At 53.6% G+C, this 19,282-nt stretch overlaps 1 protein-coding gene across 7 annotated transcripts; it reads left to right on the top strand.

Moving 5' to 3' along the window:
* Positions 1 to 703: 703 nt before the first annotated feature.
* RTKN (rhotekin) lies at positions 704 to 19,203 on the top strand. Of its 7 annotated transcripts, XM_084764978.1 has the most exons (13): positions 2,288 to 2,383; positions 3,034 to 3,205; positions 12,549 to 12,748; positions 14,380 to 14,441; positions 14,545 to 14,598; positions 14,766 to 14,883; positions 15,060 to 15,269; positions 16,204 to 16,298; positions 16,401 to 16,507; positions 16,718 to 16,846; positions 17,573 to 17,741; positions 17,856 to 17,960; positions 18,501 to 19,203. In XM_084764978.1, exons 2-13 carry the CDS (start codon positions 3,134 to 3,136, stop codon positions 18,839 to 18,841), a joined length of 1,662 nt encoding a protein of 553 aa, XP_084621104.1. In that variant the 5' UTR covers positions 2,288 to 2,383; positions 3,034 to 3,133; the 3' UTR covers positions 18,842 to 19,203. The 7 variants fall into 7 exon arrangements, with proteins under 7 accessions (XP_084621106.1, XP_084621102.1, XP_084621104.1 ...); XM_084764980.1 differs by lacking the exons at positions 2,288 to 2,383; positions 3,034 to 3,205 and adding an exon at positions 704 to 984 and having other exon boundaries at positions 18,315 to 18,639; XM_084764976.1 differs by lacking the exons at positions 2,288 to 2,383; positions 3,034 to 3,205 and adding an exon at positions 712 to 984.
* Positions 19,204 to 19,282: the final 79 nt, after the last annotated feature.

The following is a 19,282-nucleotide window of genomic DNA, read 5'->3' as shown; positions in this document are numbered from 1 at the left end:
AGCAAGAGAGGTGGCATCTGACATTCTAGCTTCAGACTTTTAAGTCCTGGTCCAAGGAGCTCAAGCTGCTCGCATCTGAAGGCTCAGTGATCTGCACTCGTCTTCTTGGGCGCTTTCCCTGTGAGGGCATCATGTTCACTCCCATTGATGATTTTCATAGCAACTGAGTAGAGACCACAATATCCTCATAGAATAGACTAGAAAGTTCAGCGGTTGGACCAAGGTTCTGTGGTCCAATAGGGAAGTAAGTGGACAAGACCCTCCTAAGCGCTCTTTATGAATCGAGGCCACTGCGGAAGGGCAGGTAGCCATCATGCGGCGGGGGGAGGGGGTGCGGGGGGTGCGGGGAGCCTAAATGGGAGAGAGATACAACTGTAGGACGTTGTAGCCTAAGAGGTGACGCTTGGGCGGTCCCAAGTCAGGATAGAACTAGCGAGTGAGTGAGCCATCCCTGTGACTAAGGTGTTTTCCGAGCTCCCCGACTCCAGTTTGACAGGTGGGGGCTGTAGCAGGGGAGGGGATTTGAAGACCCGCTCCAAGTGCAGGTGAGTTAATCGCTCCAGAAGGGTGGAAGCTCTCTAGGCCGGAGTGGTTTAGTGTGCCTCTGGCTCTGAAACTGTTGACCCGAATTGGCTTGGCGCCCGGTCCGGGCCAGGCCTTTAACGGGGGTGGAAGAGGAGGGTGCCGCGCCCTGCCCAGCCCAGGTGTCGTCTCCGGGGGCGGGGTTTGGGAGCCGTACAAGCTGGGGAGATTCCCGGCTGCACTGGTGAGAGGGCGGCCGTCGAGGGACCGGAGCCCAAGCACTAGAGAGACTGATTCCCCCCTCCCCCCGGAGCGCAGGGAGCGCACTGCACTGAGCGAGGGGCTGCCAGCATGTTCACTCGAAACCATCGGAGCCGGGTCACAGTGGCCAGGGGCTCCGCCCTGGAGATGGAGTTCAAACGCGGCCGCTTCCGACTTAGTGTCTTCAGCGACCCACCGGAGGTGAGAGGCCGCGTCCCTGCCCTCCCCTCCCAGCGCTGGCAGGTAGCCCTAGCCACCCTGCCTCCTGGGCGCGCAGCAATCTGGGTCCCTTCTAGCTCAAGTTGTGACTTGGAAAGCCAGGTGTGGACAGGGTGCGGGTCCATCTGATCTGTGCCAGCCAGGCATTGCCTGGTTGGGGGGTAATTTGCCTCTGTCTTGGAAAATCCCGATCAGCTTCAAAGTGAGGTTCTAAACTTGATTCCCGAACTGTGTCTGCACCAAGCCCCGCCAGCATCCTGGGCCAAGGACATTGGGCAGCCAGGCATCCTCATACTTACTACAGTCTTGTCTTGGTTTCCAGCTGGTTACTACTGGCCTCCAGTCGCATCTCACACTCCTTAGGCCAGCCTCAGTTATCTGTGTGACTTGTCTGAAGCCTCTCCTCCATGCCCTGTCACTCCAGAAGGGTCACAAGTCCCTCTCTCTCTTCTCTCACCACCACCCCCCTCCCGCGTACCCAGTTACCCCCTCCCTCCTCTCTCTCTCTCTCTCTCTCTCTCTCTCTCTCTCTCTCTCTCTCTCTCTCTCTCTCTCGTGTGTGTGTGTGTGTGTGTGTGTGTGTGTGTGTGTGTGTGTGTGTGTGTAGTGGTTTCCCACACCCAACTTTCCATCTCCCCTCTTGGAGTCACCTCCACCACCACCAGGGTACCCCAAGTCTCTGAGCCCGATGCTTTAAGTCCCTAAACTGGAGAGGCACTGGAGGCAATGGCTGAGCCAGCAATGAGAGTGGCTTAGCCACCCCAAAGACACTTTATGTCCCCAAGGTCAGATTCCTACTGGTTCAAGGAGGTCTCTTCCCCTCCCTGGCCTGGGAAGGGTTAAGCTTGGTGGGTTTTCCAGCAGCCACCCCCCCCCCATCCCCACCCCACACCGTTCCCTCCCGCCCGCCCGGGATTCCAGGCCTTGCCTTCTGCCCTTTCCCTTCTAGCTGCAACAGAACAAAGGCTCTTTCACTCCCGTGTCCCACTGTCCCAGCCTTTCTCTGAGTCAGAAGCTAGTGGAGAACTTTTTGTCATCCACCCACCATCCTCGCGGGTGGCCAGCGTTGGGGAGTCGGGGAAGAGGTCTGGGACCTGGAGGAAGTGCCTGTAATCCTGAGCAGCGCTAGGATGTGCCAGGCCTTGGGGGCCATAGATAGCTAAGGAGCCGGGCGGAGCCGCAGGGCCAGGCCTGCCGCTGGGTAGAGTGTGACTCCACCGGCCTGGGGTGGAGGGGGGGGACAGCCCTGCAGCTGGCTGGGACCTGGGGCTGGTTTCCTGTCTGGAAGGGAAGGGGCCCACAGAGGGGAGCAGGGCCAGCAGCAGCTAGGCACACCCCTGCCTTTCTCGCTCTTTCTCCTCCCTCCTGCTGGAAAAGCGAGGTAATTGTGAGCCCAGGGTGGGGCTTGCTGGATGGGGGCCGGTGTTGGAAGGGGAGACCTGGGGTGGGGGGAGGGGGCTGGGCCGCATTACAGACTCACCCCTTTGTCCTAGTCCCTGGCCTCAAGTCTCAAGTCCTCACTTCTGTCGCTAACTTTCTCAAACTAAGCCAGAAGTAACCTCGGTCGGTTCTGACCTCAGGATCCCGTACAATCAGCAGGAGGCGACTCTCCCTGCCCCCGGCCAGCTGCGCCTGCCCCTCACTGCCCTCAAAGCACGCAACATTCTCTGCCGGCCAGGCCAGGGATGTGGGCGGGAGCGGGGGGGAGGGGCCAACATGGGAATGAAAGGACCTTTTTCTTCCACAGCTGGGAGAACAGCTGCCACCAACTCAAGGCTGGACACTCAGTGCCCAGAGTCCTCTCTGCAGCTGGCCTCTCCCTCCCAGGGACCCCTGCCCCCACCCCCCCTCCACGCGGCTCATTTTCACTTCACTTTCTTTCCTCCTCTGCTTGGCCCCTACTACGGCCTTGGAACTGCACTGGGAGAGGAAAATTGGTCACAGAAGCCAGAGGGGTATAACAGGACTGCAGCGGGACAGGGACAGCCTCTACATTCTGTCCTAGAGCTGGCCACCTCTCTCTCTCTCAAGCCGAGGGGGAGCAGTGGGAGGACGAGGAACTGTGGGACAGCGCGGTGCCTACCTGGACTCTCTTTGGGCAGCAAGGGAAGGGGATCTAGGGGACAGAGAGATGCAGGACAGATTGCACATCCTGGAGGACCTCAATATGCTCTACATCCGGCAGATGGCACTCAGCCTGGAGGTAAAGTCCCGACGACCCCTGGACCACACACTTCTCGGGCTGTCCCAGCCTTAAGGGAGAGGATGATAGGTGGGGGGCGGGGTCGGGGGCGGGGAGGACCCGCCCACAGCCTGGATAGGAGGGGCCGGCAGGTGGTTTCCTATGCAATGTCTTGAGTGTGTTTGAGGACCCAGGCCTTACTTCTGTTACCAGAATGAACGTTATGTTGAAGGGCTAAGGATGTGGCTCCCTTGGCGTAGACAAAGTCCTGGGTTTGGTTATCAGAACTCCTGGCACTGCATGAGCTGGGTGCAGGGGCACGTGCGTGTAATTCTAGCACTTGCGAAGTATGTTTTAGGCCAGCCTGGGCTAAACGACATGAACCATAAAAATCCCACGTTGACAGCAGGGTCCTTTGCGTCTTATTTCTGGAAGCTGTGTGAGTGGGTGTGGAGGTTTGTTCTGGCGACGGAGGCTCCTTTTAGAGATGGAGTGGAGAGATTTCAGGATGAAGAAGGTGTATAGAAAGGTGCAGCCTGGGGAGAAGTAAATGCAGATGGTGTGCCGACGCCATGCTATGCCATGCCATGCCAACGTGAGGCCAGAGGTCAATTTTCAAGAGAGGGTGGGGAACTATTTGTGCATTTATTCTTTCTCTTTTTCATTTTGCTACCCTCCTTTTTCTCCTTTTTTTTCTAACTGTGTTTTCAGACAGGATCTATCTTTGTGGCCCAGCCCAGCTACTGAAGTCACCGTGTGGTCTAGGCTGTGTACAGCTTTTGGCAATCCTCCTGCCTTAGCTTTCTGAGCCTTGGGATTACAGATGTGAGCCACTGTGCCACGCTTGTTCGTATATTACTTTTTGGTTTTCTTGTTGCTTTTATTATATGTGTGCGCAGGCATATGAATTCCATAGCTTAAGTGTGTATATGTGCGTGTGTGTAGATCAGAGGAAAACTTTCGGTATTTTTCAAGATTTTGTTCTTTCTTTTTTTGCACCATGTGGGCTCTGGGGATTGAACCCAGGTTCGTTCTTTCTTTCTTTCTTTCTTTCTTTCTTTCTTTCTTTTTGCTGTTTTGGTTTTTGAAGACAGGGTTTCTCTGTGTAGCCTTTGCTGTCACAGAGATCTGCCAACCTGTGCCTCTTTGAGTGCTGGGATTACTGGCATGCACTGCCTGGCTGCCGCTGCTTCTTCTTCTTCTTCTTCTTCTTCTTCTTCTTCTTCAGACAGGCTCTCTGAATTCACCATGCAATTGAGGATGACCTTGAATGCCTGATCTCCCCATCAGCACCTCCCAAGAGCTGGGATTGCAGTCATGTGTTTTAAGAATAAATAAGCTCAGCTGGGCGGTGGTGGTGCAGGCCTTTAATCCCAGCACTTGGCAGGTGGATAGCTGTGAGTTCGAGGGCAGCCTGGTCTACAGAGTGAGCTTCATGACAGCCAAGGCTACCCAGGGAAACCCTGTCTCAAAAAACAAAACAGAACAAACCAACCAAACAAACAAACAAAAAGAACTCATTCTATGGGCCAAGCTCCTTTCTATTGTTTTTAAAATTACATATATTATCAGTATTATCTGTATTACCTGTAGGCCCAGCGAGCAATCAATCAAGACACAGACACTTGTCATATTTTAAGATAGCCTTAGTTAACCTGGGGCAGGGCAGATATCAATCCTCTAAACTACTTTCCATAGTAGGGCCTCAGGCATGGGATCCCTGTCTCAATCCCACGCCATCTGCTTCTAATAACTTCTATCAAGCTACCTCCCATCCATAACCCCAAATACTTGCTCATGTTCTTCAACTGGGCCGGATTCTCCATCCATGCCGGCCATGTGCTTCTCCTCCAGCTAACCCATGGCAGCCTTCCTCTCTTCCCTTCAGGCCTCCCTCCTTTCTCCTCCTGGCAGTCTTTTTTTCTTCCCAGAATTCCTTTTCTCTCCTAGCCCCACCTATCTCCTGCCCTGCCCAGGTGGGATGGCTTCTTATTAAGCAAAAGGTGGGTCAGGCAGCAAGCAGTAATTAGCATCAGAGTACCTCAGACCATCCCCCAACATCTTTCTATGTCTCGGAAACACCCCTGGGGAAGGCAAGAAATGCCTTTTCTTGTAAGGGAACAAATAGTAACATTGTATGAGTGATGCCACATCTTGACAACATTATAAACATGGGATGCCAATACCAAGCAGGCAGATGGTGACATCATACAGTCGAGAAGGGCCTGAGGTTCTGAAGCTTGCAGGAAGACTTTCCAGAAAGATGGCACAGTCAGGGTGAAGAGCCTTTGATAGGAGTGAGGGTGGGCTGGGCATGGTGGCACACGCCTGTAATCCCAGTACTCGGGAGGCAGAGGCAGGCGGAACACTGTGAGTTCGAGGCCAGCCTGGTCTACAAAGCGAGTCCAGGACAGCCAAGGTAACACAGAGAAACCCTGTCTTGGGGGAAAAAAAAAGAGTGAGGGTGGTATATTTGTGTGTGGGATGGGGCAATAGTCTGGCATTGGTCCTTGGAGTGGAGTTGGTAGGAAGGGGTAGATTGAGCAGGGGCCGGGGTAGGCTGTAAGACTTGGATTGTACTCTGGATGGGACTCCGCAGCATAGAAAGGTTTTCTCTTCCTAGGCTGGCCTCAGACTCTATATGGCCTTGAACTTTTGATCTTCCTGCCTCTAACTCCTGAGTGCTAGAATTACAGGTGTGCATCACCATGCTGGTGCTGGGCATCCAACCTGATCCTTGAACTCCTGCATGCCTGGCAAACACCCAGGCAACTGAAGGGCAGCCCCAGCACCTTGCTCCTTTGCTGCAGCTGTCTGTGTGCTTGCTTGTTTTTGAGATAGGGTCTCCTATATAGACCTGGTTGCCTTGGAACAGGCTGTATGGGTCAGGCTAGCCCTTGTCTCACAGCGGTACACCTGCCTCTGTCTCCTGAGTGCTGGAATTAAAGGTGTGTGCTGTCACACCACCTGCCACCTTAAGTTCTAAGGTGGTGACTGTGGAGGATCAGCTCGGGGTGGTGGTGAGGGCTGCTGGGGAAGAAAGGTTGGCAGGAGAGTCAAGGAGTTTCCCGGATGGATGGTCAAATATTACCCTAGGGGAATGAGTCGGTTGTAGGTGACAGAGTTCACAGAAGGGAGGGAAGAGTCCAAATGGTGCTAGTAGATCTGAGAGGGCTGGGCGGTGCATTAGACACGAGGAGGGAAACAGCAGGAACTCTAGAATAGATGGGCAGAGGCGTGTGGCATGTGGCTACGCCTCCGGGGGATGAGATGGAGGAAGTGACCATCAGGAGGCTGCAGCTGAAGCCGGCCAGAGACCAGGGATGCCAGGAAGGGTAACTCACTGCATAGGCGCTGCCCTGTCTCTGGATGGATGGATGGATGTTGCTATCGACTTACAGCCTCTCCCAGGTGTAGCTACAGGATCCTCCCTCACACAGCCCCGGCGTGCGGGATTCCCGTGTACCTGTCATGTGGTGTCAGCTAGAAGGAGGAAAACAGTCGTGCCCGGCTTCAGCCGCAGTAGGAGCGTAGACTTCAGTTTGCTCATCTAGTTTGCAGGAAGATGCCCAGTGGACCCCCTTGGGTTTCTGACATTGCCTAATTTTCCTGTGTTGGTGCACAAGAGAGAACCTATTTACTGGCTGAGGCTTGGCCTGATGGCCTATGCTGATAATTGTGCTTGGGAGACTGAGGAAGGAATATTATGAGTTTAAGGCCAGCCTGGGTTATAGAAGGAGACTATCCCAAATGAAACAAACAAACAAACAAAAAAACAAGCCAGGTGTGGTGGCTCCCAGCACTTGGGAGGCAGAGGCAGGCAGATCTCTGTGAGTTCGAGGCTAGGCTGGTTTACAATTGAGTCCAGGACAGCCAAGACTACACAGAGAAACCCTGTCTCAAAAAACAACAACAACAACAAAACAAAAAACAAAATGAAGAAAAATACTCAAAACTTCCTTTCTCTCCATCTGGTCTTCGTTATCCCTGCCACTCATTGAATAACTTGTATTATAATTGCTTTTAGTTCATTTAAGGATTGTGTGTGTGTGTGTGTGTGTGTGTGTGTGTGTGTGTGTGTAAACCAATTTCTCAGTTTCTCCAGCTGCACTTGACTGCCAGATGCACGCTGGCTGCTTCCATCCATAGAGTTGGTTAGAGAATGTCAATGTTTAAATTCTGCATCCCGTGCACCCCTCCCGCCACCCCCCAACACACACACTGTCATTTTTCTCCATGGGAGGCCTGCCCGACATCTGGAACAAAAGAGTGAGTTGGTTTTTGCTTTGATTAACTTTCCTTCAGCCACAGGCTGAGACTTCTGCACAGCCTCCTCTTCACCAGTTCATGATGTTCTGAAAAAGAGAGGCCCAGTGATATTTCAGGGAAATGCAGGAAAGTTAGTTAAAGCCAGAAAGACATTTTTGGAGGAGGCATCCTAATCTGCACATACAGGAGGAGTGAGAGTGAGAGTTTGTTTTATATATATAACATATACATATATGTATATATTTATATATATACATATATTTATATATATAACATATACATATATACACATAGTAGTGGTGGCAGTCGGGGGTGGGGGTGGTGTTGGGGTGGTGTCTGTGGTGATGATGTGTGGCGCCAAGCAAGTGTGGAGGTCAGAGGGCAGTTTTGGGGGAATTGATTCTCTTCCTCCATGGTGGGATCCAAGGACTGAACTTGGGTCCTCAAGCTTGGCAGCAAACAGCTTTCCCCACCGAGCCATCTTGCCTGCCTTTTGGGTTTTGTTTTGTTTTGTTTTGTTTGTGTGATAGCTTCTCATGTAGCCCAGGCTGTGCAGCTGAGGATGACACTGAACTTCTGATCCTCCTGTCTCGACCTCCCAAGGGCTAGGTTTACAGGCAAGCATTACTTACGGTGAATAGGGTGCCCAGGATGGGTGTCCTGTGTGCTAGGCTAGCCCTTTACCAACTGAGCTACATCCCGGGGCAAAGCCTGAACATGTGCCAGGCCAGGTAGAGGTTAGCCTTTTCTCATGAGCTGCTTGCATCAAATGCTGTCAAAGAAGCCAACTCCTCCCAGGTCTGCGAAGCTCCAGAGACAAAATGCTCCCAGCTTGTCAAGTCCCTAGAGCAGGATTTGAACTTAGCTCTAGTGGGAATTCTGAGGGGAACAGAAGGTGGTGGGAAGCAGAGCAGGAAGTCAGAGACAGCGTGGGGGGTTGGAGTGTGTCATCATGAGGACTATGACTCATCCTCTGTCATCCCTGGGGATCTGACCCAGGTCGGAGGACACACATTTTGGGGATCTTTCCCATCCTGGGGGAAGTTGTGAAGGTCGGTGTGGAGGAGAGGAAGCCAGGGCCTATTTCTATGCTAATAAGTATGGAGAGCGGCTAGAAACGCAAGGACTCAGATCTACACCTGCAAGCTTGGGAGCCCTTTCTCCAGGGCACTCTTGAAGGCTGGCCAAGCTAGAGAGGATTTTGAAGCACATGGGGTACCCAACTAGTCTCCCCTCAAGTCCAGTTCTGCTGGTCCCGCGCTGGATCCAGCGACCTCTCTTCTTACTCACACCCTGCTCTTGGTAAGGGTCACCTTGGAGAGAGAAGCCCTCTCCGGAGAGGCCTCTCGGGAGAGGCCTCAGTCGCTTCTCTTCCCGGTGATGGAGATGCAGGCGTCGCGGAGCCTTCAGGGACCGCCCGCGCCCTGCGCCCTCAGCGCCTCTCGCGGCAATTGGGAGCTGATGTCACCGGCGCCCCCAGGCGCAGCCGACCCAAGCGGTGAGGCAGCGCCGCTCGGGATCCTTCAATTCCCACACGGTCTTCGATCGGGTCCCTCTGGCCACCCGGGTTGCTGTGCCCCGGGACCCTGCGCTACCTGCAAGCGCAATGGACAGGGCTAGGGAAGGATCGGTGAGTGCTTGGCCCCGGAGCGGGGCTAGCTAACCAAGAGCGAGCTTGAGGGCATCCTTGATCTCATTCATTTGGGTGGACTGATACCGGAACTGGTTGCAGAGTCGGGGGAGCGGGGAGCGGTGGGTAAACAGCTGGCCTAGCAATGGCAGAACCCTGATGCTCACAACGCATGGCTGGGAGCAGAAAGTAGTTTGGGAGGGCTCCCTGGTGGAAAGGGCTTTGGTGGAAAGGCGCATGGTACTGGACTGATTTGTGATAAAGTCTGGCCTATTACAGCAGTGCCCCACAACCCCGCCCCCCCAAAAAAAAAACCCACAAAAAACAGAACAAAACAGATGAGGTAGGAAGAGTTGGCAGGAAGGCTGGACCAGGTTTTGGAGAGAAGGAATTCAAGGTGTTGGTAAAGCTGAACACTAGAGACAGGGCAGGACATAACCTTTGGAAGAGAGATGGTGTGAGGGAGAGGACGGGTTTGTGTGTCACGATGGCGCTTCTCTTCCAACTGCATGCCTCCACTTGCCTGGCTTCCTACACCCACGTTGTGCACCTCGGCTCTGAAGCCTCCTGTCACCTCAGCAGGAGCCAGCAGGGGCTGTTTCCTGTGTTTTTATGCCCATGACAAAGCACTTACTGAGTAGCTCTTCATCTCTGCACGCTCACCTCCCAGCTGGAGCTCAAATATAAAGCCTTGGTCAGCACAGGGAGAGGGGACCCAGGGCTGGATGGTAACAGGCCTGCCAGAGGCGCCTCCTTTCAAAGCCCGTGTCCCTGCTGTGTGTCAAATACACAATGCACCAGCTTGACTCTCCTTCGACACTAGGATGCCACAATCGGTTCCACTCTCGTTTTGTGTGTCTGTGGTGTATGCATGTGTGTGCGTGCGTGTTTGCTAGCTATGAGCGTGTGTAGACAAGAGATCCACTTTAAGTCTCTTCCTCTATCCTCACTTTTTTTTTTTTTTTTTGAGAAGGGAGTCTCACTATATAGCTCTGCCTGGTCTGAGCCTGGCTATGTAGACCAGGCTAGCCTCAGACGCAGAGAGAGTCACCTGTCTCTGCCGCTGAGTGCTGGGAGTAAAGACATGAGCCACCAGTGCCCAGATTGTCCACCTTTAATATGTATTAATGTGTGTGTGTGTGTGTGTGTGTGTGTGTGTGTGTGTGTTTCTGTTGTGTGGAGGGGTACATACCAGAGCGCAGTGCGGAGGTCAGAGGAAAACGTGTGGGGGTGGGTAACCCAGGGACAGAATGCCATTCCTCAGGCTTAGCAGCAGCTGCCTTTCTCCACTGAACCACATCACTGTCCTTCTCCCTTGAGACAAGTTCTCTTGCTGAACTTGGTGCGAGGTTTTGGCTAGACTGCCTGACCCTCAGGGGTCTCGGCCTGCTTCCGTCCCCCAGAGCTGGGGTTAGAGCTCAGCGGTGCCAGTGCCTAGCTTTCATCCGGGTACTGAGATCTGACCGGTGCCGTGCCTAGCTTTCATCCGGGTACTGAGATCTGACCTCAGGTCTTTTTGCTTACATAGCAGGTGCTTCACCCACTGAGCCATCTTCCCAGCTCTTCACCCCCATTTTATATGTCGGAAAACCAAGGTGGAGCGAAATACCCCACATGGCTAGGAGGTGCAGTGTAGATTGGGAGGGGTTCCTGGAGGAGTTTGGGGGCTGAGTTGGCCTGGTTTTTGGAAAATAATCAAGTGGTTGATGCTGGGGTAAAAAATCTGACCTAACACAGTAACCCAGAAAAGAGTCCTTGGATGAAGGAACTGCAAACAAGCTGGCCGTGCAGCCCAGTCTGGCCGGCTTGAAACTCATGGCAAAGCCTCCCGCCTCTGCTTCCTGAGTGTTGGGATTGGGAGCTGGAGAGATGGCTCAGTGGTTAAGAGCACTGTCAGCTCTTGCATAGGTCCTGAGTTCAATTCCCAGCAACCACATGGTGGCTGAGTGCTGGGAGTACAGGCATGCATCACTATGCCTCACTGCCTAGTGCTTTTGATACTTTATTTCATACTTTATTATACTGTATTTATTGAGACAGTATAAATATATATATATATATATATATATATATATATATATATATATATATATATATATATATATCCGAGGCTGGTCTCAAACTCACCATGTTGCTGAGGGGTGACCTTGGGCCATCCTGATTCTCCTGCCCCCACCTTCTGAGTGTTTACCACCGTGTTGGTGCATTGCTGGGGAATCAAACCCAGACTCTGTGCATGACCAGGGCACCCCCTCCACCCACCCACCCCCAGCCCCCGCCCAATGCCAATGGCCTTTACAGCTCCAGGATGACTCTTCCAAGGGACCATCCCTGTACCTTCTCTCAGAGCCTCTCCTCTGCCCTTCCATGCCTGTCCAGCCCCTCATACCTGGAGCAACTACTTTCTCTGGTCTCCTCTCCCATGCCTGAGCATGGAGGCAGAGGTGGCAGATGTGCTATCTGAGGCGTATGTATGGTTCTGTGCAGCACGGCTAACTCTGCAGGCGATATGCATGTTGACTGATCCCACAAACCTGTTTTCCATTCCCAACCCCGGGGACCACAATCACACATGTGCGAAATATACATATGCAAATATGTGATACGACGCAGACGTAGATGGCAAATGGAAGCGTGTATATTTTGTTGGTTTTTGAGAGAGTCTCATGTATCCCAGGCTTGCCTCTAACTCACTGTGTGGCTGAGGATGGTCTTAAGTTACTGGTCCTCCTGCCTCTGCCTTCCACGTGCTGCATTACAGATGTGCACGACCATGCCTAGCTTGATGTAAGATACTGTCTTGCTTTCTGTTCTAGAATGCTCTATTTACTGGAGAGTCATCTATACACGTCTACCTCAGTCTTTTGCACTATTTATCAGTACAACTATAACTCTTTCAACTAGTGCCTTATTAAAAAAGCTTTTAGTTTGGGTGACTAAACAATGCCTGGGGCTAGGGAGATGGCTTAACGGTAAAAATAGTTGCTGCTCTTCCAGAGATTTAAGGTTACACCTATAAGCGGTGAGAGGGTTTCTAATTCCAGCTCCAGGGGATCTGATGCCACCTTCTGGCCTCTGTCGGTACTGCACTCATGTGTGACACATAAAACAGTGCTAAGTGAATGTTTTTGTACATGTAGTTCTGTGTGTGTAGTTGTATTTGTAGACTAAACACTTGATTTTTTGAATAGTTAGGTCAAAGAATATGTGAATTTGTAGTTTTTGTAGATTTCTCCAAATTGTGGTCGAAGAGGCAGAAAGAATTTATACTCTTCACCATCAAATATATTAGAATATATTATTTTTGCAAAGCTTTTCTGGCTTGTCTTGGGCAAGTGAGGGTGAGATGCCAGGCTTGCCCTTGACTGCTGAAACATGAGCCCACTTGGGCCTGGGGTCAGGTAGGGTGAGGCCTCAGCCTGCTCCCTAACTGCCACTTCCTTTCCCTCCCATGACTCCGGTTAGGACACAGAGTTGCAAAGGAAACTAGATCATGAGATCCGGATGAGGGAAGGGGCCTGCAAGCTGCTGGCAGCCTGCTCCCAGCGAGAGCAGGCTCTGGAGGCCACCAAGAGCCTGCTGGTGTGCAACAGCCGTATTCTCAGCTACATGGGCGAGCTGCAGCGGCGCAAGGAGGCCCAGGTGCTGGGGAAGACAGGCCGGCGGTGAGCTTGGGCGCAGTGAGGGGTCTGAGGGAGGGAGGAGGGAAGAGGGAGGAGGGAGAGAGGCTTCATCTGTGCAACAGCAAGTCCTGTGTGTGTGTAGTGCTCCATCCTCACAAACCCCTGTCCTGGCCATGCAAGACACCATGGTGTCCTACTATGGTGGTGGGTTATCCAGAGTAGCTGGGACTGCACTTGGGGAAGCCAGAGTATCAGATGGAAGCTGGCAGCCTAAACCCCCAAGTAAGGCAAAATGCTAATTTGGTGAGGCCGGCCCATGATCTTCTATGTCTGGCTGGTTGGTTTCTGAACACAAATTTTCTCAGCGCCAGGTCACCAAGTGACTGATTTGTCCAATGGCCAACTTACCACAGATTGATAATAGTTTGTACCTGGGGTTCGCAAGCAGAGGCAAGAGTTGGGAATGCACAATATTTATAATCACTTAAAGGAAGGCTCCCCATCCATAGAAATTAGACTGTGCATTCCAAAAGAGCTCAGCATCAGTATGTGACCCACACCCTGCGCCAACACTGCCTTGCACTCTGCCAAGCTGACAGGTCAACCTCGAGACGCTGGAGTCAAGAACAAATGTTAGAGAGAAAATACTTGGCGAATTGATCACTCTGATGATTGACCATTTTTGGTAAATGAGTCATTTGGAGAACTGCCTGCCTGCCTGAGGCTGCATAAAAAGAGGGTCCCACTCCATCGCTGGCATGGAGGAGCTGAAGGAGAGGTTGCCAGGGGCTCACCAGGAAGCCCACAGAAGGAAAACAAAAAACAAAAACAAAACTCTTTGCATTGCGGCTTCATTCAGCAAGAAGGCAAGAGGGGGCTCTCTCAGATAGCCATGGGCAGATCGGCCACAGGGCCCTCACAGTAGGATCTCACGGAAGTCCATCTAATTCCTTAGCAGCTAAGCATATTCATGTAATATTGTGTACTCGTGTCAGAGGTGAGATGAAAGCCAGGCGTGGTGGCTCGTGATTGTAATCCCAGCACATGGGAGGCTGAGGCAAGAGGACTCCTAAGTTTGAGGTCAGCTGAGCTACAGAGTGAGACCCTCACTCTCAAACCAACCAATGAGGTGGTGGGGATAACTGCCTCCTCCAGGGCTGCAAAGAAAACCTGCCATCCTTGCCAAGCCCACTGTTTAAGGGCTGGGTGGGGTGTTAAAAGGCAATCTGTGGTGGCACCCGTCCCCTCAAGTCCTTGGCAGGTGTCTGGATGCTCAGGAACAATGCTGGGATAAGGACGCGCCCGAGCTTGTATGCTATACCTGCGTGTTAACACTGTTCAAATGTTCTTTTTTTTTTTTTTTTTAAAGACAGGGTTTCTCTATGTAGTCTTGGCTGTCCTAGACTTGCTTTGTAGACCAGGCTGGCCTCAAACTCACAGCCATCTGCCTGTCTCTCACCTCTGGGATTAAAGGCGTGCACCACCAAACCCGGCCTGTTCAAATGTTCTTAAAGCCTAGCAACCTCTTGAGTTTTACAATAGCTCTCCTTCAGTCCCTCGGCCCTGCCATGCCAGCCAGGCTAGGAGTCAGGGGGCTCTTAGAGCCTTTGGGAGTCAGGATCAAGGGGAGGGGAGTCTGGAGAGCAGGCCAGGACTGTGTGATCTGCCCACAGACCTTCTGACAGTGTGCCGCCCCCTGAGCGCTCCCCTTGCCGTGGCCGGGTCTGCATCTCTGGTAAGAAGCATCCAGCGGCCTCAGCTGCTGGCATCCCTCGCCCGCCCGCCGCACACCACCTCCTGCCTCCTTCTAACCCCTCCTCCTTCCCCTCTGCCCTTAGACCTCCGAATCCCACTCATGTGGAAGGACACAGAGTATTTCAAGAACAAAGGCGGTGAGTGCCACACACTGGGACAAATGCAAGAGTGGTCCCTGGGGTGGAGGCTCTGGTGGGCAATTTTAAGATCTCTCTCTCTCTCTCTCTCTCTCTCTCTCTCTCTCTCTCTCTCTCTCTCTCTCTCTCTCTCTCTCTCTCTCTCTCATATACGTCTGGACTCTTAGACCTACACCGCTGGGCTGTGTTCCTGCTGCTGCAGCTGGGAGAACAGATTGAGGACACGGAGATGGTCCTGGTGGACAGGACCCTGACAGACATCTCCTTTCAGAACAATGTGCTTTTGTGAGTGGGTCACCTGGGCCTCCCGCCTCCCTCCACTTGGGTCCAGCTCCTGTGGGCCTTCCACGAGGGAGGAGGTGGGGAGGGAGAGGCCGACGGCCTGTGGGCTTCCCTGTGGAGTTGTCCTGTACTTCCGCCCTTCCTCACCCCACGCCCCCCTCCCCCTTGCACCTTTGTAGTGCTGAGGCAGGGCCAGACTTTGAACTGCGGCTGGAGCTGTATGGGGCCTGTGTGGAAGAGGAGGGGAACCTAGTTGGTGCCCCCAAGAGGCTTGCCACCAAACTCAGCAGCTCCCTGGGCCGTTCCTCAGGGAAGCGTGTCAGGGCATCGCTGGACAGTGCTGGGGGCTCTGGGAACAGTCCTATCCTGCTGCCTACCCCGGCTGTGGGGTAAGAACCCTGTACTCCCCGCTGGCTACAGCTCCCCCTAGTGGCAGCCACTTCACACTGCGTGAACAGGCAGGCATTCTGCGTAACCCTAGAGTTAGGCCTGAGTCATCTAGAACCCTGACAGTGGGAAGGCAGGAAGGGCCAGGGTTTGGGCCGTGTCTTACCTATTTAGCAGACGCAGACACAGCTGGTAAAGTGTTTGCCTGGCACACCCAAAGCTCTGGGTGGGGCATAGCTGTTATTCCAGCACTCGGGGAGGTGGAGGCAGGAAGATCTAGGTTCAAGATCCTCCTAGGCTGCATAATGAGTTTATGGGCCTCAAAACACCAAAAAGAAGTGGCTCAGTGGCTAAAGCCCTTGCTGTGCTGAGCATGGAGCCTGGAGTTTTGAGCCCCACCCCCCACCCCCCACCCCCCACCCCCCAGGGTCCACTTGGGAGGATAGGACAAGTCATCCCCAGGGCAAGCTGCCTGGCTAGGCTAGTTGCATTGGCCAACTCAGGGTCGGTGAGAGACCCTGCCTTCCTAAGTAATACAGAGAACTGAAAAGGCTACCCAGTGTCACTCTGGCCTTTATAGACAATATGCACACACGTGCCACCTACACACACCCGTGCCAAAGCCAAACAAGACACAGATGTGTGTACAGCTGTGCTCGGAGTTGGGGCACGCTCTGTGGTGGAGCCTGCAGTCACCTGGAGTTACTGGGATCCAGAGGAAGCTGCCCACCTATTGAGTGATGGATACCCACCCTCCGGAGCTGCCAGGATTTCCCTGGGATGATGTATAAGTTCAGGTCCAGGCGCCTAACAGGAGGTCAGGAACCACAAGGCAGGCTAGTTTTCTGTGCTAGCCTGGCAGCTGGGCAGACCTGCTCAGCCTTGCGGCACTTTCCTGCCACACACTCCACTCCACCGATGTCCCTCCCCCCCCAGAGGTCCTCGATACCATCTCTTGGCCCACACCACTCTCACCCTAGCAGCAGTGCAAGATGGATTCCGCACACATGACCTCACCCTCGCCAGTCATGGTATGTTGTGTGTGTCCTGGAGGCACTGGCCCCACTAGGAGGGGTTGTGGGGTACTTCCTTTCTCATTTCCTGTCCTCACTCTGTACTTCCTCCTCCCCCAGAGGAGAACCCGGCCTGGCTGCCCCTTTATGGTAGCGTGTGTTGCCGTCTGGCGGCTCAGCCTGTCTGCATGACTCAGCCCACTGCAAGTGGTACCCTCAGGGTGCAGGTGAGGCGTCCTAAGGGAGTAGAAGGGGACACGGGACAGAGCTGAACAACCTAATAATTGGATGATAAAAATGTGAATTTGGGGGGACAAAGTGGGATGGGAAGACAGCAGGGTGAGTACTGCGGGCATGGGGGGCAGTGGGGGGCCTGGAAAGAAGGTGCCAGGGTTGGGAGGCAAGACTCCTTAGACAACACCGAGTTGTTCATGCAGCAAGCCGGGGAGCTACAGAAGGGGACGCTCGTGCACGGAGTCCTGAAAGGCACAAACCTTTGTTGTTACTGGAGATCTGAGGACGCAGACACTGGGCAAGAACCACTGTTTACCATCACTATCAACAAGGTGATGAGTCCCATGGCAGTGAGGCCACTGGGTGCTCCTTCAGGGCCCTGGAGGGTTGGGCTCAGGCCTCAGAGACAGGGAGGGTGGAGTCTCTGTTCCCAAGAGCACCAAGCTCCACAACCTGGGATGCAGAAGAACTGTCTCCCGACCCCAAACTATACTAAGGAAATCATCCTGTTCTCTCAGCATCCCCAGCCCCTTCCAAATCCCAGCGGGTTTTTCTGCTAGGCCAGGCAGTGTTTCCTCTGCCTCTAGTTTGTAGGTGCTGGTAACCTGTTATTTCTGTCTCTACATAGGTGCAATTGGGCTGCTCTGCTCTCTAGCCAGAGTGTTGCTTTCCTATGTGTTTGTTTAGCTTTGTCTGGTACTGGGGTCAGAAGGCTTGCATGTGCTAGGCAAATGCCCTACCAAACTGCACTGTACCCCAGACCCCCTACTTTTGGAAGTACTGGGTGGACAACCCAAATCTGGACCTTGGTGCTCTTGCCTACCTCTGCACCCTCCCTGAAATGCTCTGTCCCTCTGTCCTGTCTCAACCTGTTCCTTTTCCCCTGCCTCAGTACATTTCCTTTATCCCCAGCACTCTTTTGCCACCCCCTCCCCCCACTAGAGTTAGGGGGAGGCAAATGAAGGCTCAGAAGTCCAAAGGCACTTCTAGGCAGGGGTGATGGGCTGCTTGCCAATCAGGATAAGAGGTGAAGGCAGCCCAATGCTTTCTCCCTGTAGGAGACAAAGGTCCGGGCAGGGGAGCAGGAGCAGGCCCCAGAGTGGCCTTTCACCCTCAGCATCAGCAACAGGTACGGAGATGATGAGGTCACAAACAGCCTCCAGGTGGAGAGCAGAGAAGCCTTGCAGAACTGGATGGAGGCACTGTGGCAGCTCTTCCTCGACATGAGTAAGAAGAGAAAGGGCTGGGCTGAGCCTCTGGGAGGGGCTTGCGGTCTGAATGCTGGGAGTGGGGAGTGTGGCAGGGGACAGGCAGCTCCTGCACCGCGTGCTCTCCTCACAGGCCAGTGGAAACACTGCTGTCATGAAGTCATGAAGATCGAAACTCCCGCCCCCCGGAAACCCCCCCAAGCACTGGCCAAGCAAGGGTCCTTATATCACGAGATGGGTAAGTGAGAGGAAGGCCAGTGGGGGAGCTGACGGAACCTGGGGTTGGGGACCTCAAGGGAACCCAGGTAATAGAACCAGAGAGAAAGCACACCACGGGGTCCAGGTCCCACTCAGCCCTACTGTAGTCCCTTTCTCTCTCCAATGCTTAAAAGCACCTCCACCCAAGTTCAAAACAAACCCTGAAAATCCAGCTTCACTTCATGGACGTCTCTCCTAACTCCTCCTTTTCTGTTTCCCTTTGTGCATGTGGACTGCTGTCTCCTCTTCTGACCGCACTTGCTCGGCACTGCTTTCTCTCCTTTTTTCTTGGTTTCTTTACCCACTTCTGCTGCCCTCCCCCCTAATGTCACAGTCTTATCAGAGCCTGTGGCCTCAGGGGGTCCTGGTGAGGGACTGCTCCTACAGAATAATGCCATCTCCGCTGAGATCCGGGCCTTGCTCTCTTCCTATTACAGTGACAGGTGACAGTCAGGGCTCAGCAGGCCAGGGCTTGAGCTCTGACTAGCCCCCTCCCCCTTCCCCCTCCCTGATGCCACAGCGATTGAGCCAATAGACGACATCGCAGCTGTGACAGACATCCTGGCCCAGCGGGAGGGCCCAAGGCTGGAGCCGCCCCCACCCTGGCTAGCAATGTTTACAGACCAGCCTGCCTTGCCTAGCTCCAGCTCCTGCTCGCCTGCCTCAGTGGCCCCAGTCCCAACCCGGACGCAACCCCTGCCCTGGGGACGACCCCGAACCTTTTCCCTGGATGCTGCCCCTGCAGAACACTCCCTTGGGTCTTCTCGCTCGGTTGCACCCCTCCCCCCGCAGCGATCCCCACAGTCCAGAGGCTTCTACAGCAAAAGTCAGCTCCGTACATGGCTCCAGTCCCCGGTGTGAGAAAAGGCACCAGCAACAGGATGTGGCCAAGAAAGAAAATGACCCAAGGACAACTGAGCTCTAGGTCCAGTGAGGTGGGGTACCAGCTGGCCAGCTCAGGGCTCCTCTTCCTTCGCTGGACTAGGAAGGAAGGCTGGGGAGAGGGTTAACAGAAACCCCTCTTAAACTGTGGTTACCATGGTACTGAGGAGACCATTCCAGGAGCTGGCTAGCATCCCTTAAGCTCTTCCTGGGAGAAAACTGGAACAAGCCTGCCCTACCTCCTGCACTAACCAGCCTCAGGAGCAGCACTAGAGAGTGGGGAGGGAGGGAGCATCTCCTGTGCGACCTGTACATTGACCATTAAAGTTATTTAACAGCTAGCTGCCTTCACTTGTCTCTGAGGACCAGGAGCTTCTGTGTGCTCTGAATCTGCCCCACTGTCCCTCCCTGGAGCTTGAC

The sequence above is a fragment of the Acomys minous genome (assembly GCF_964271855.1).
Source record: "Acomys minous genome assembly, chromosome: 17".
NCBI lineage: Eukaryota > Metazoa > Chordata > Mammalia > Rodentia > Muridae > Acomys > Acomys minous.
The sequence above is the reverse complement of the archived record's forward strand: the minus strand, read 5'-3'. Positions and strand labels throughout refer to the sequence as shown.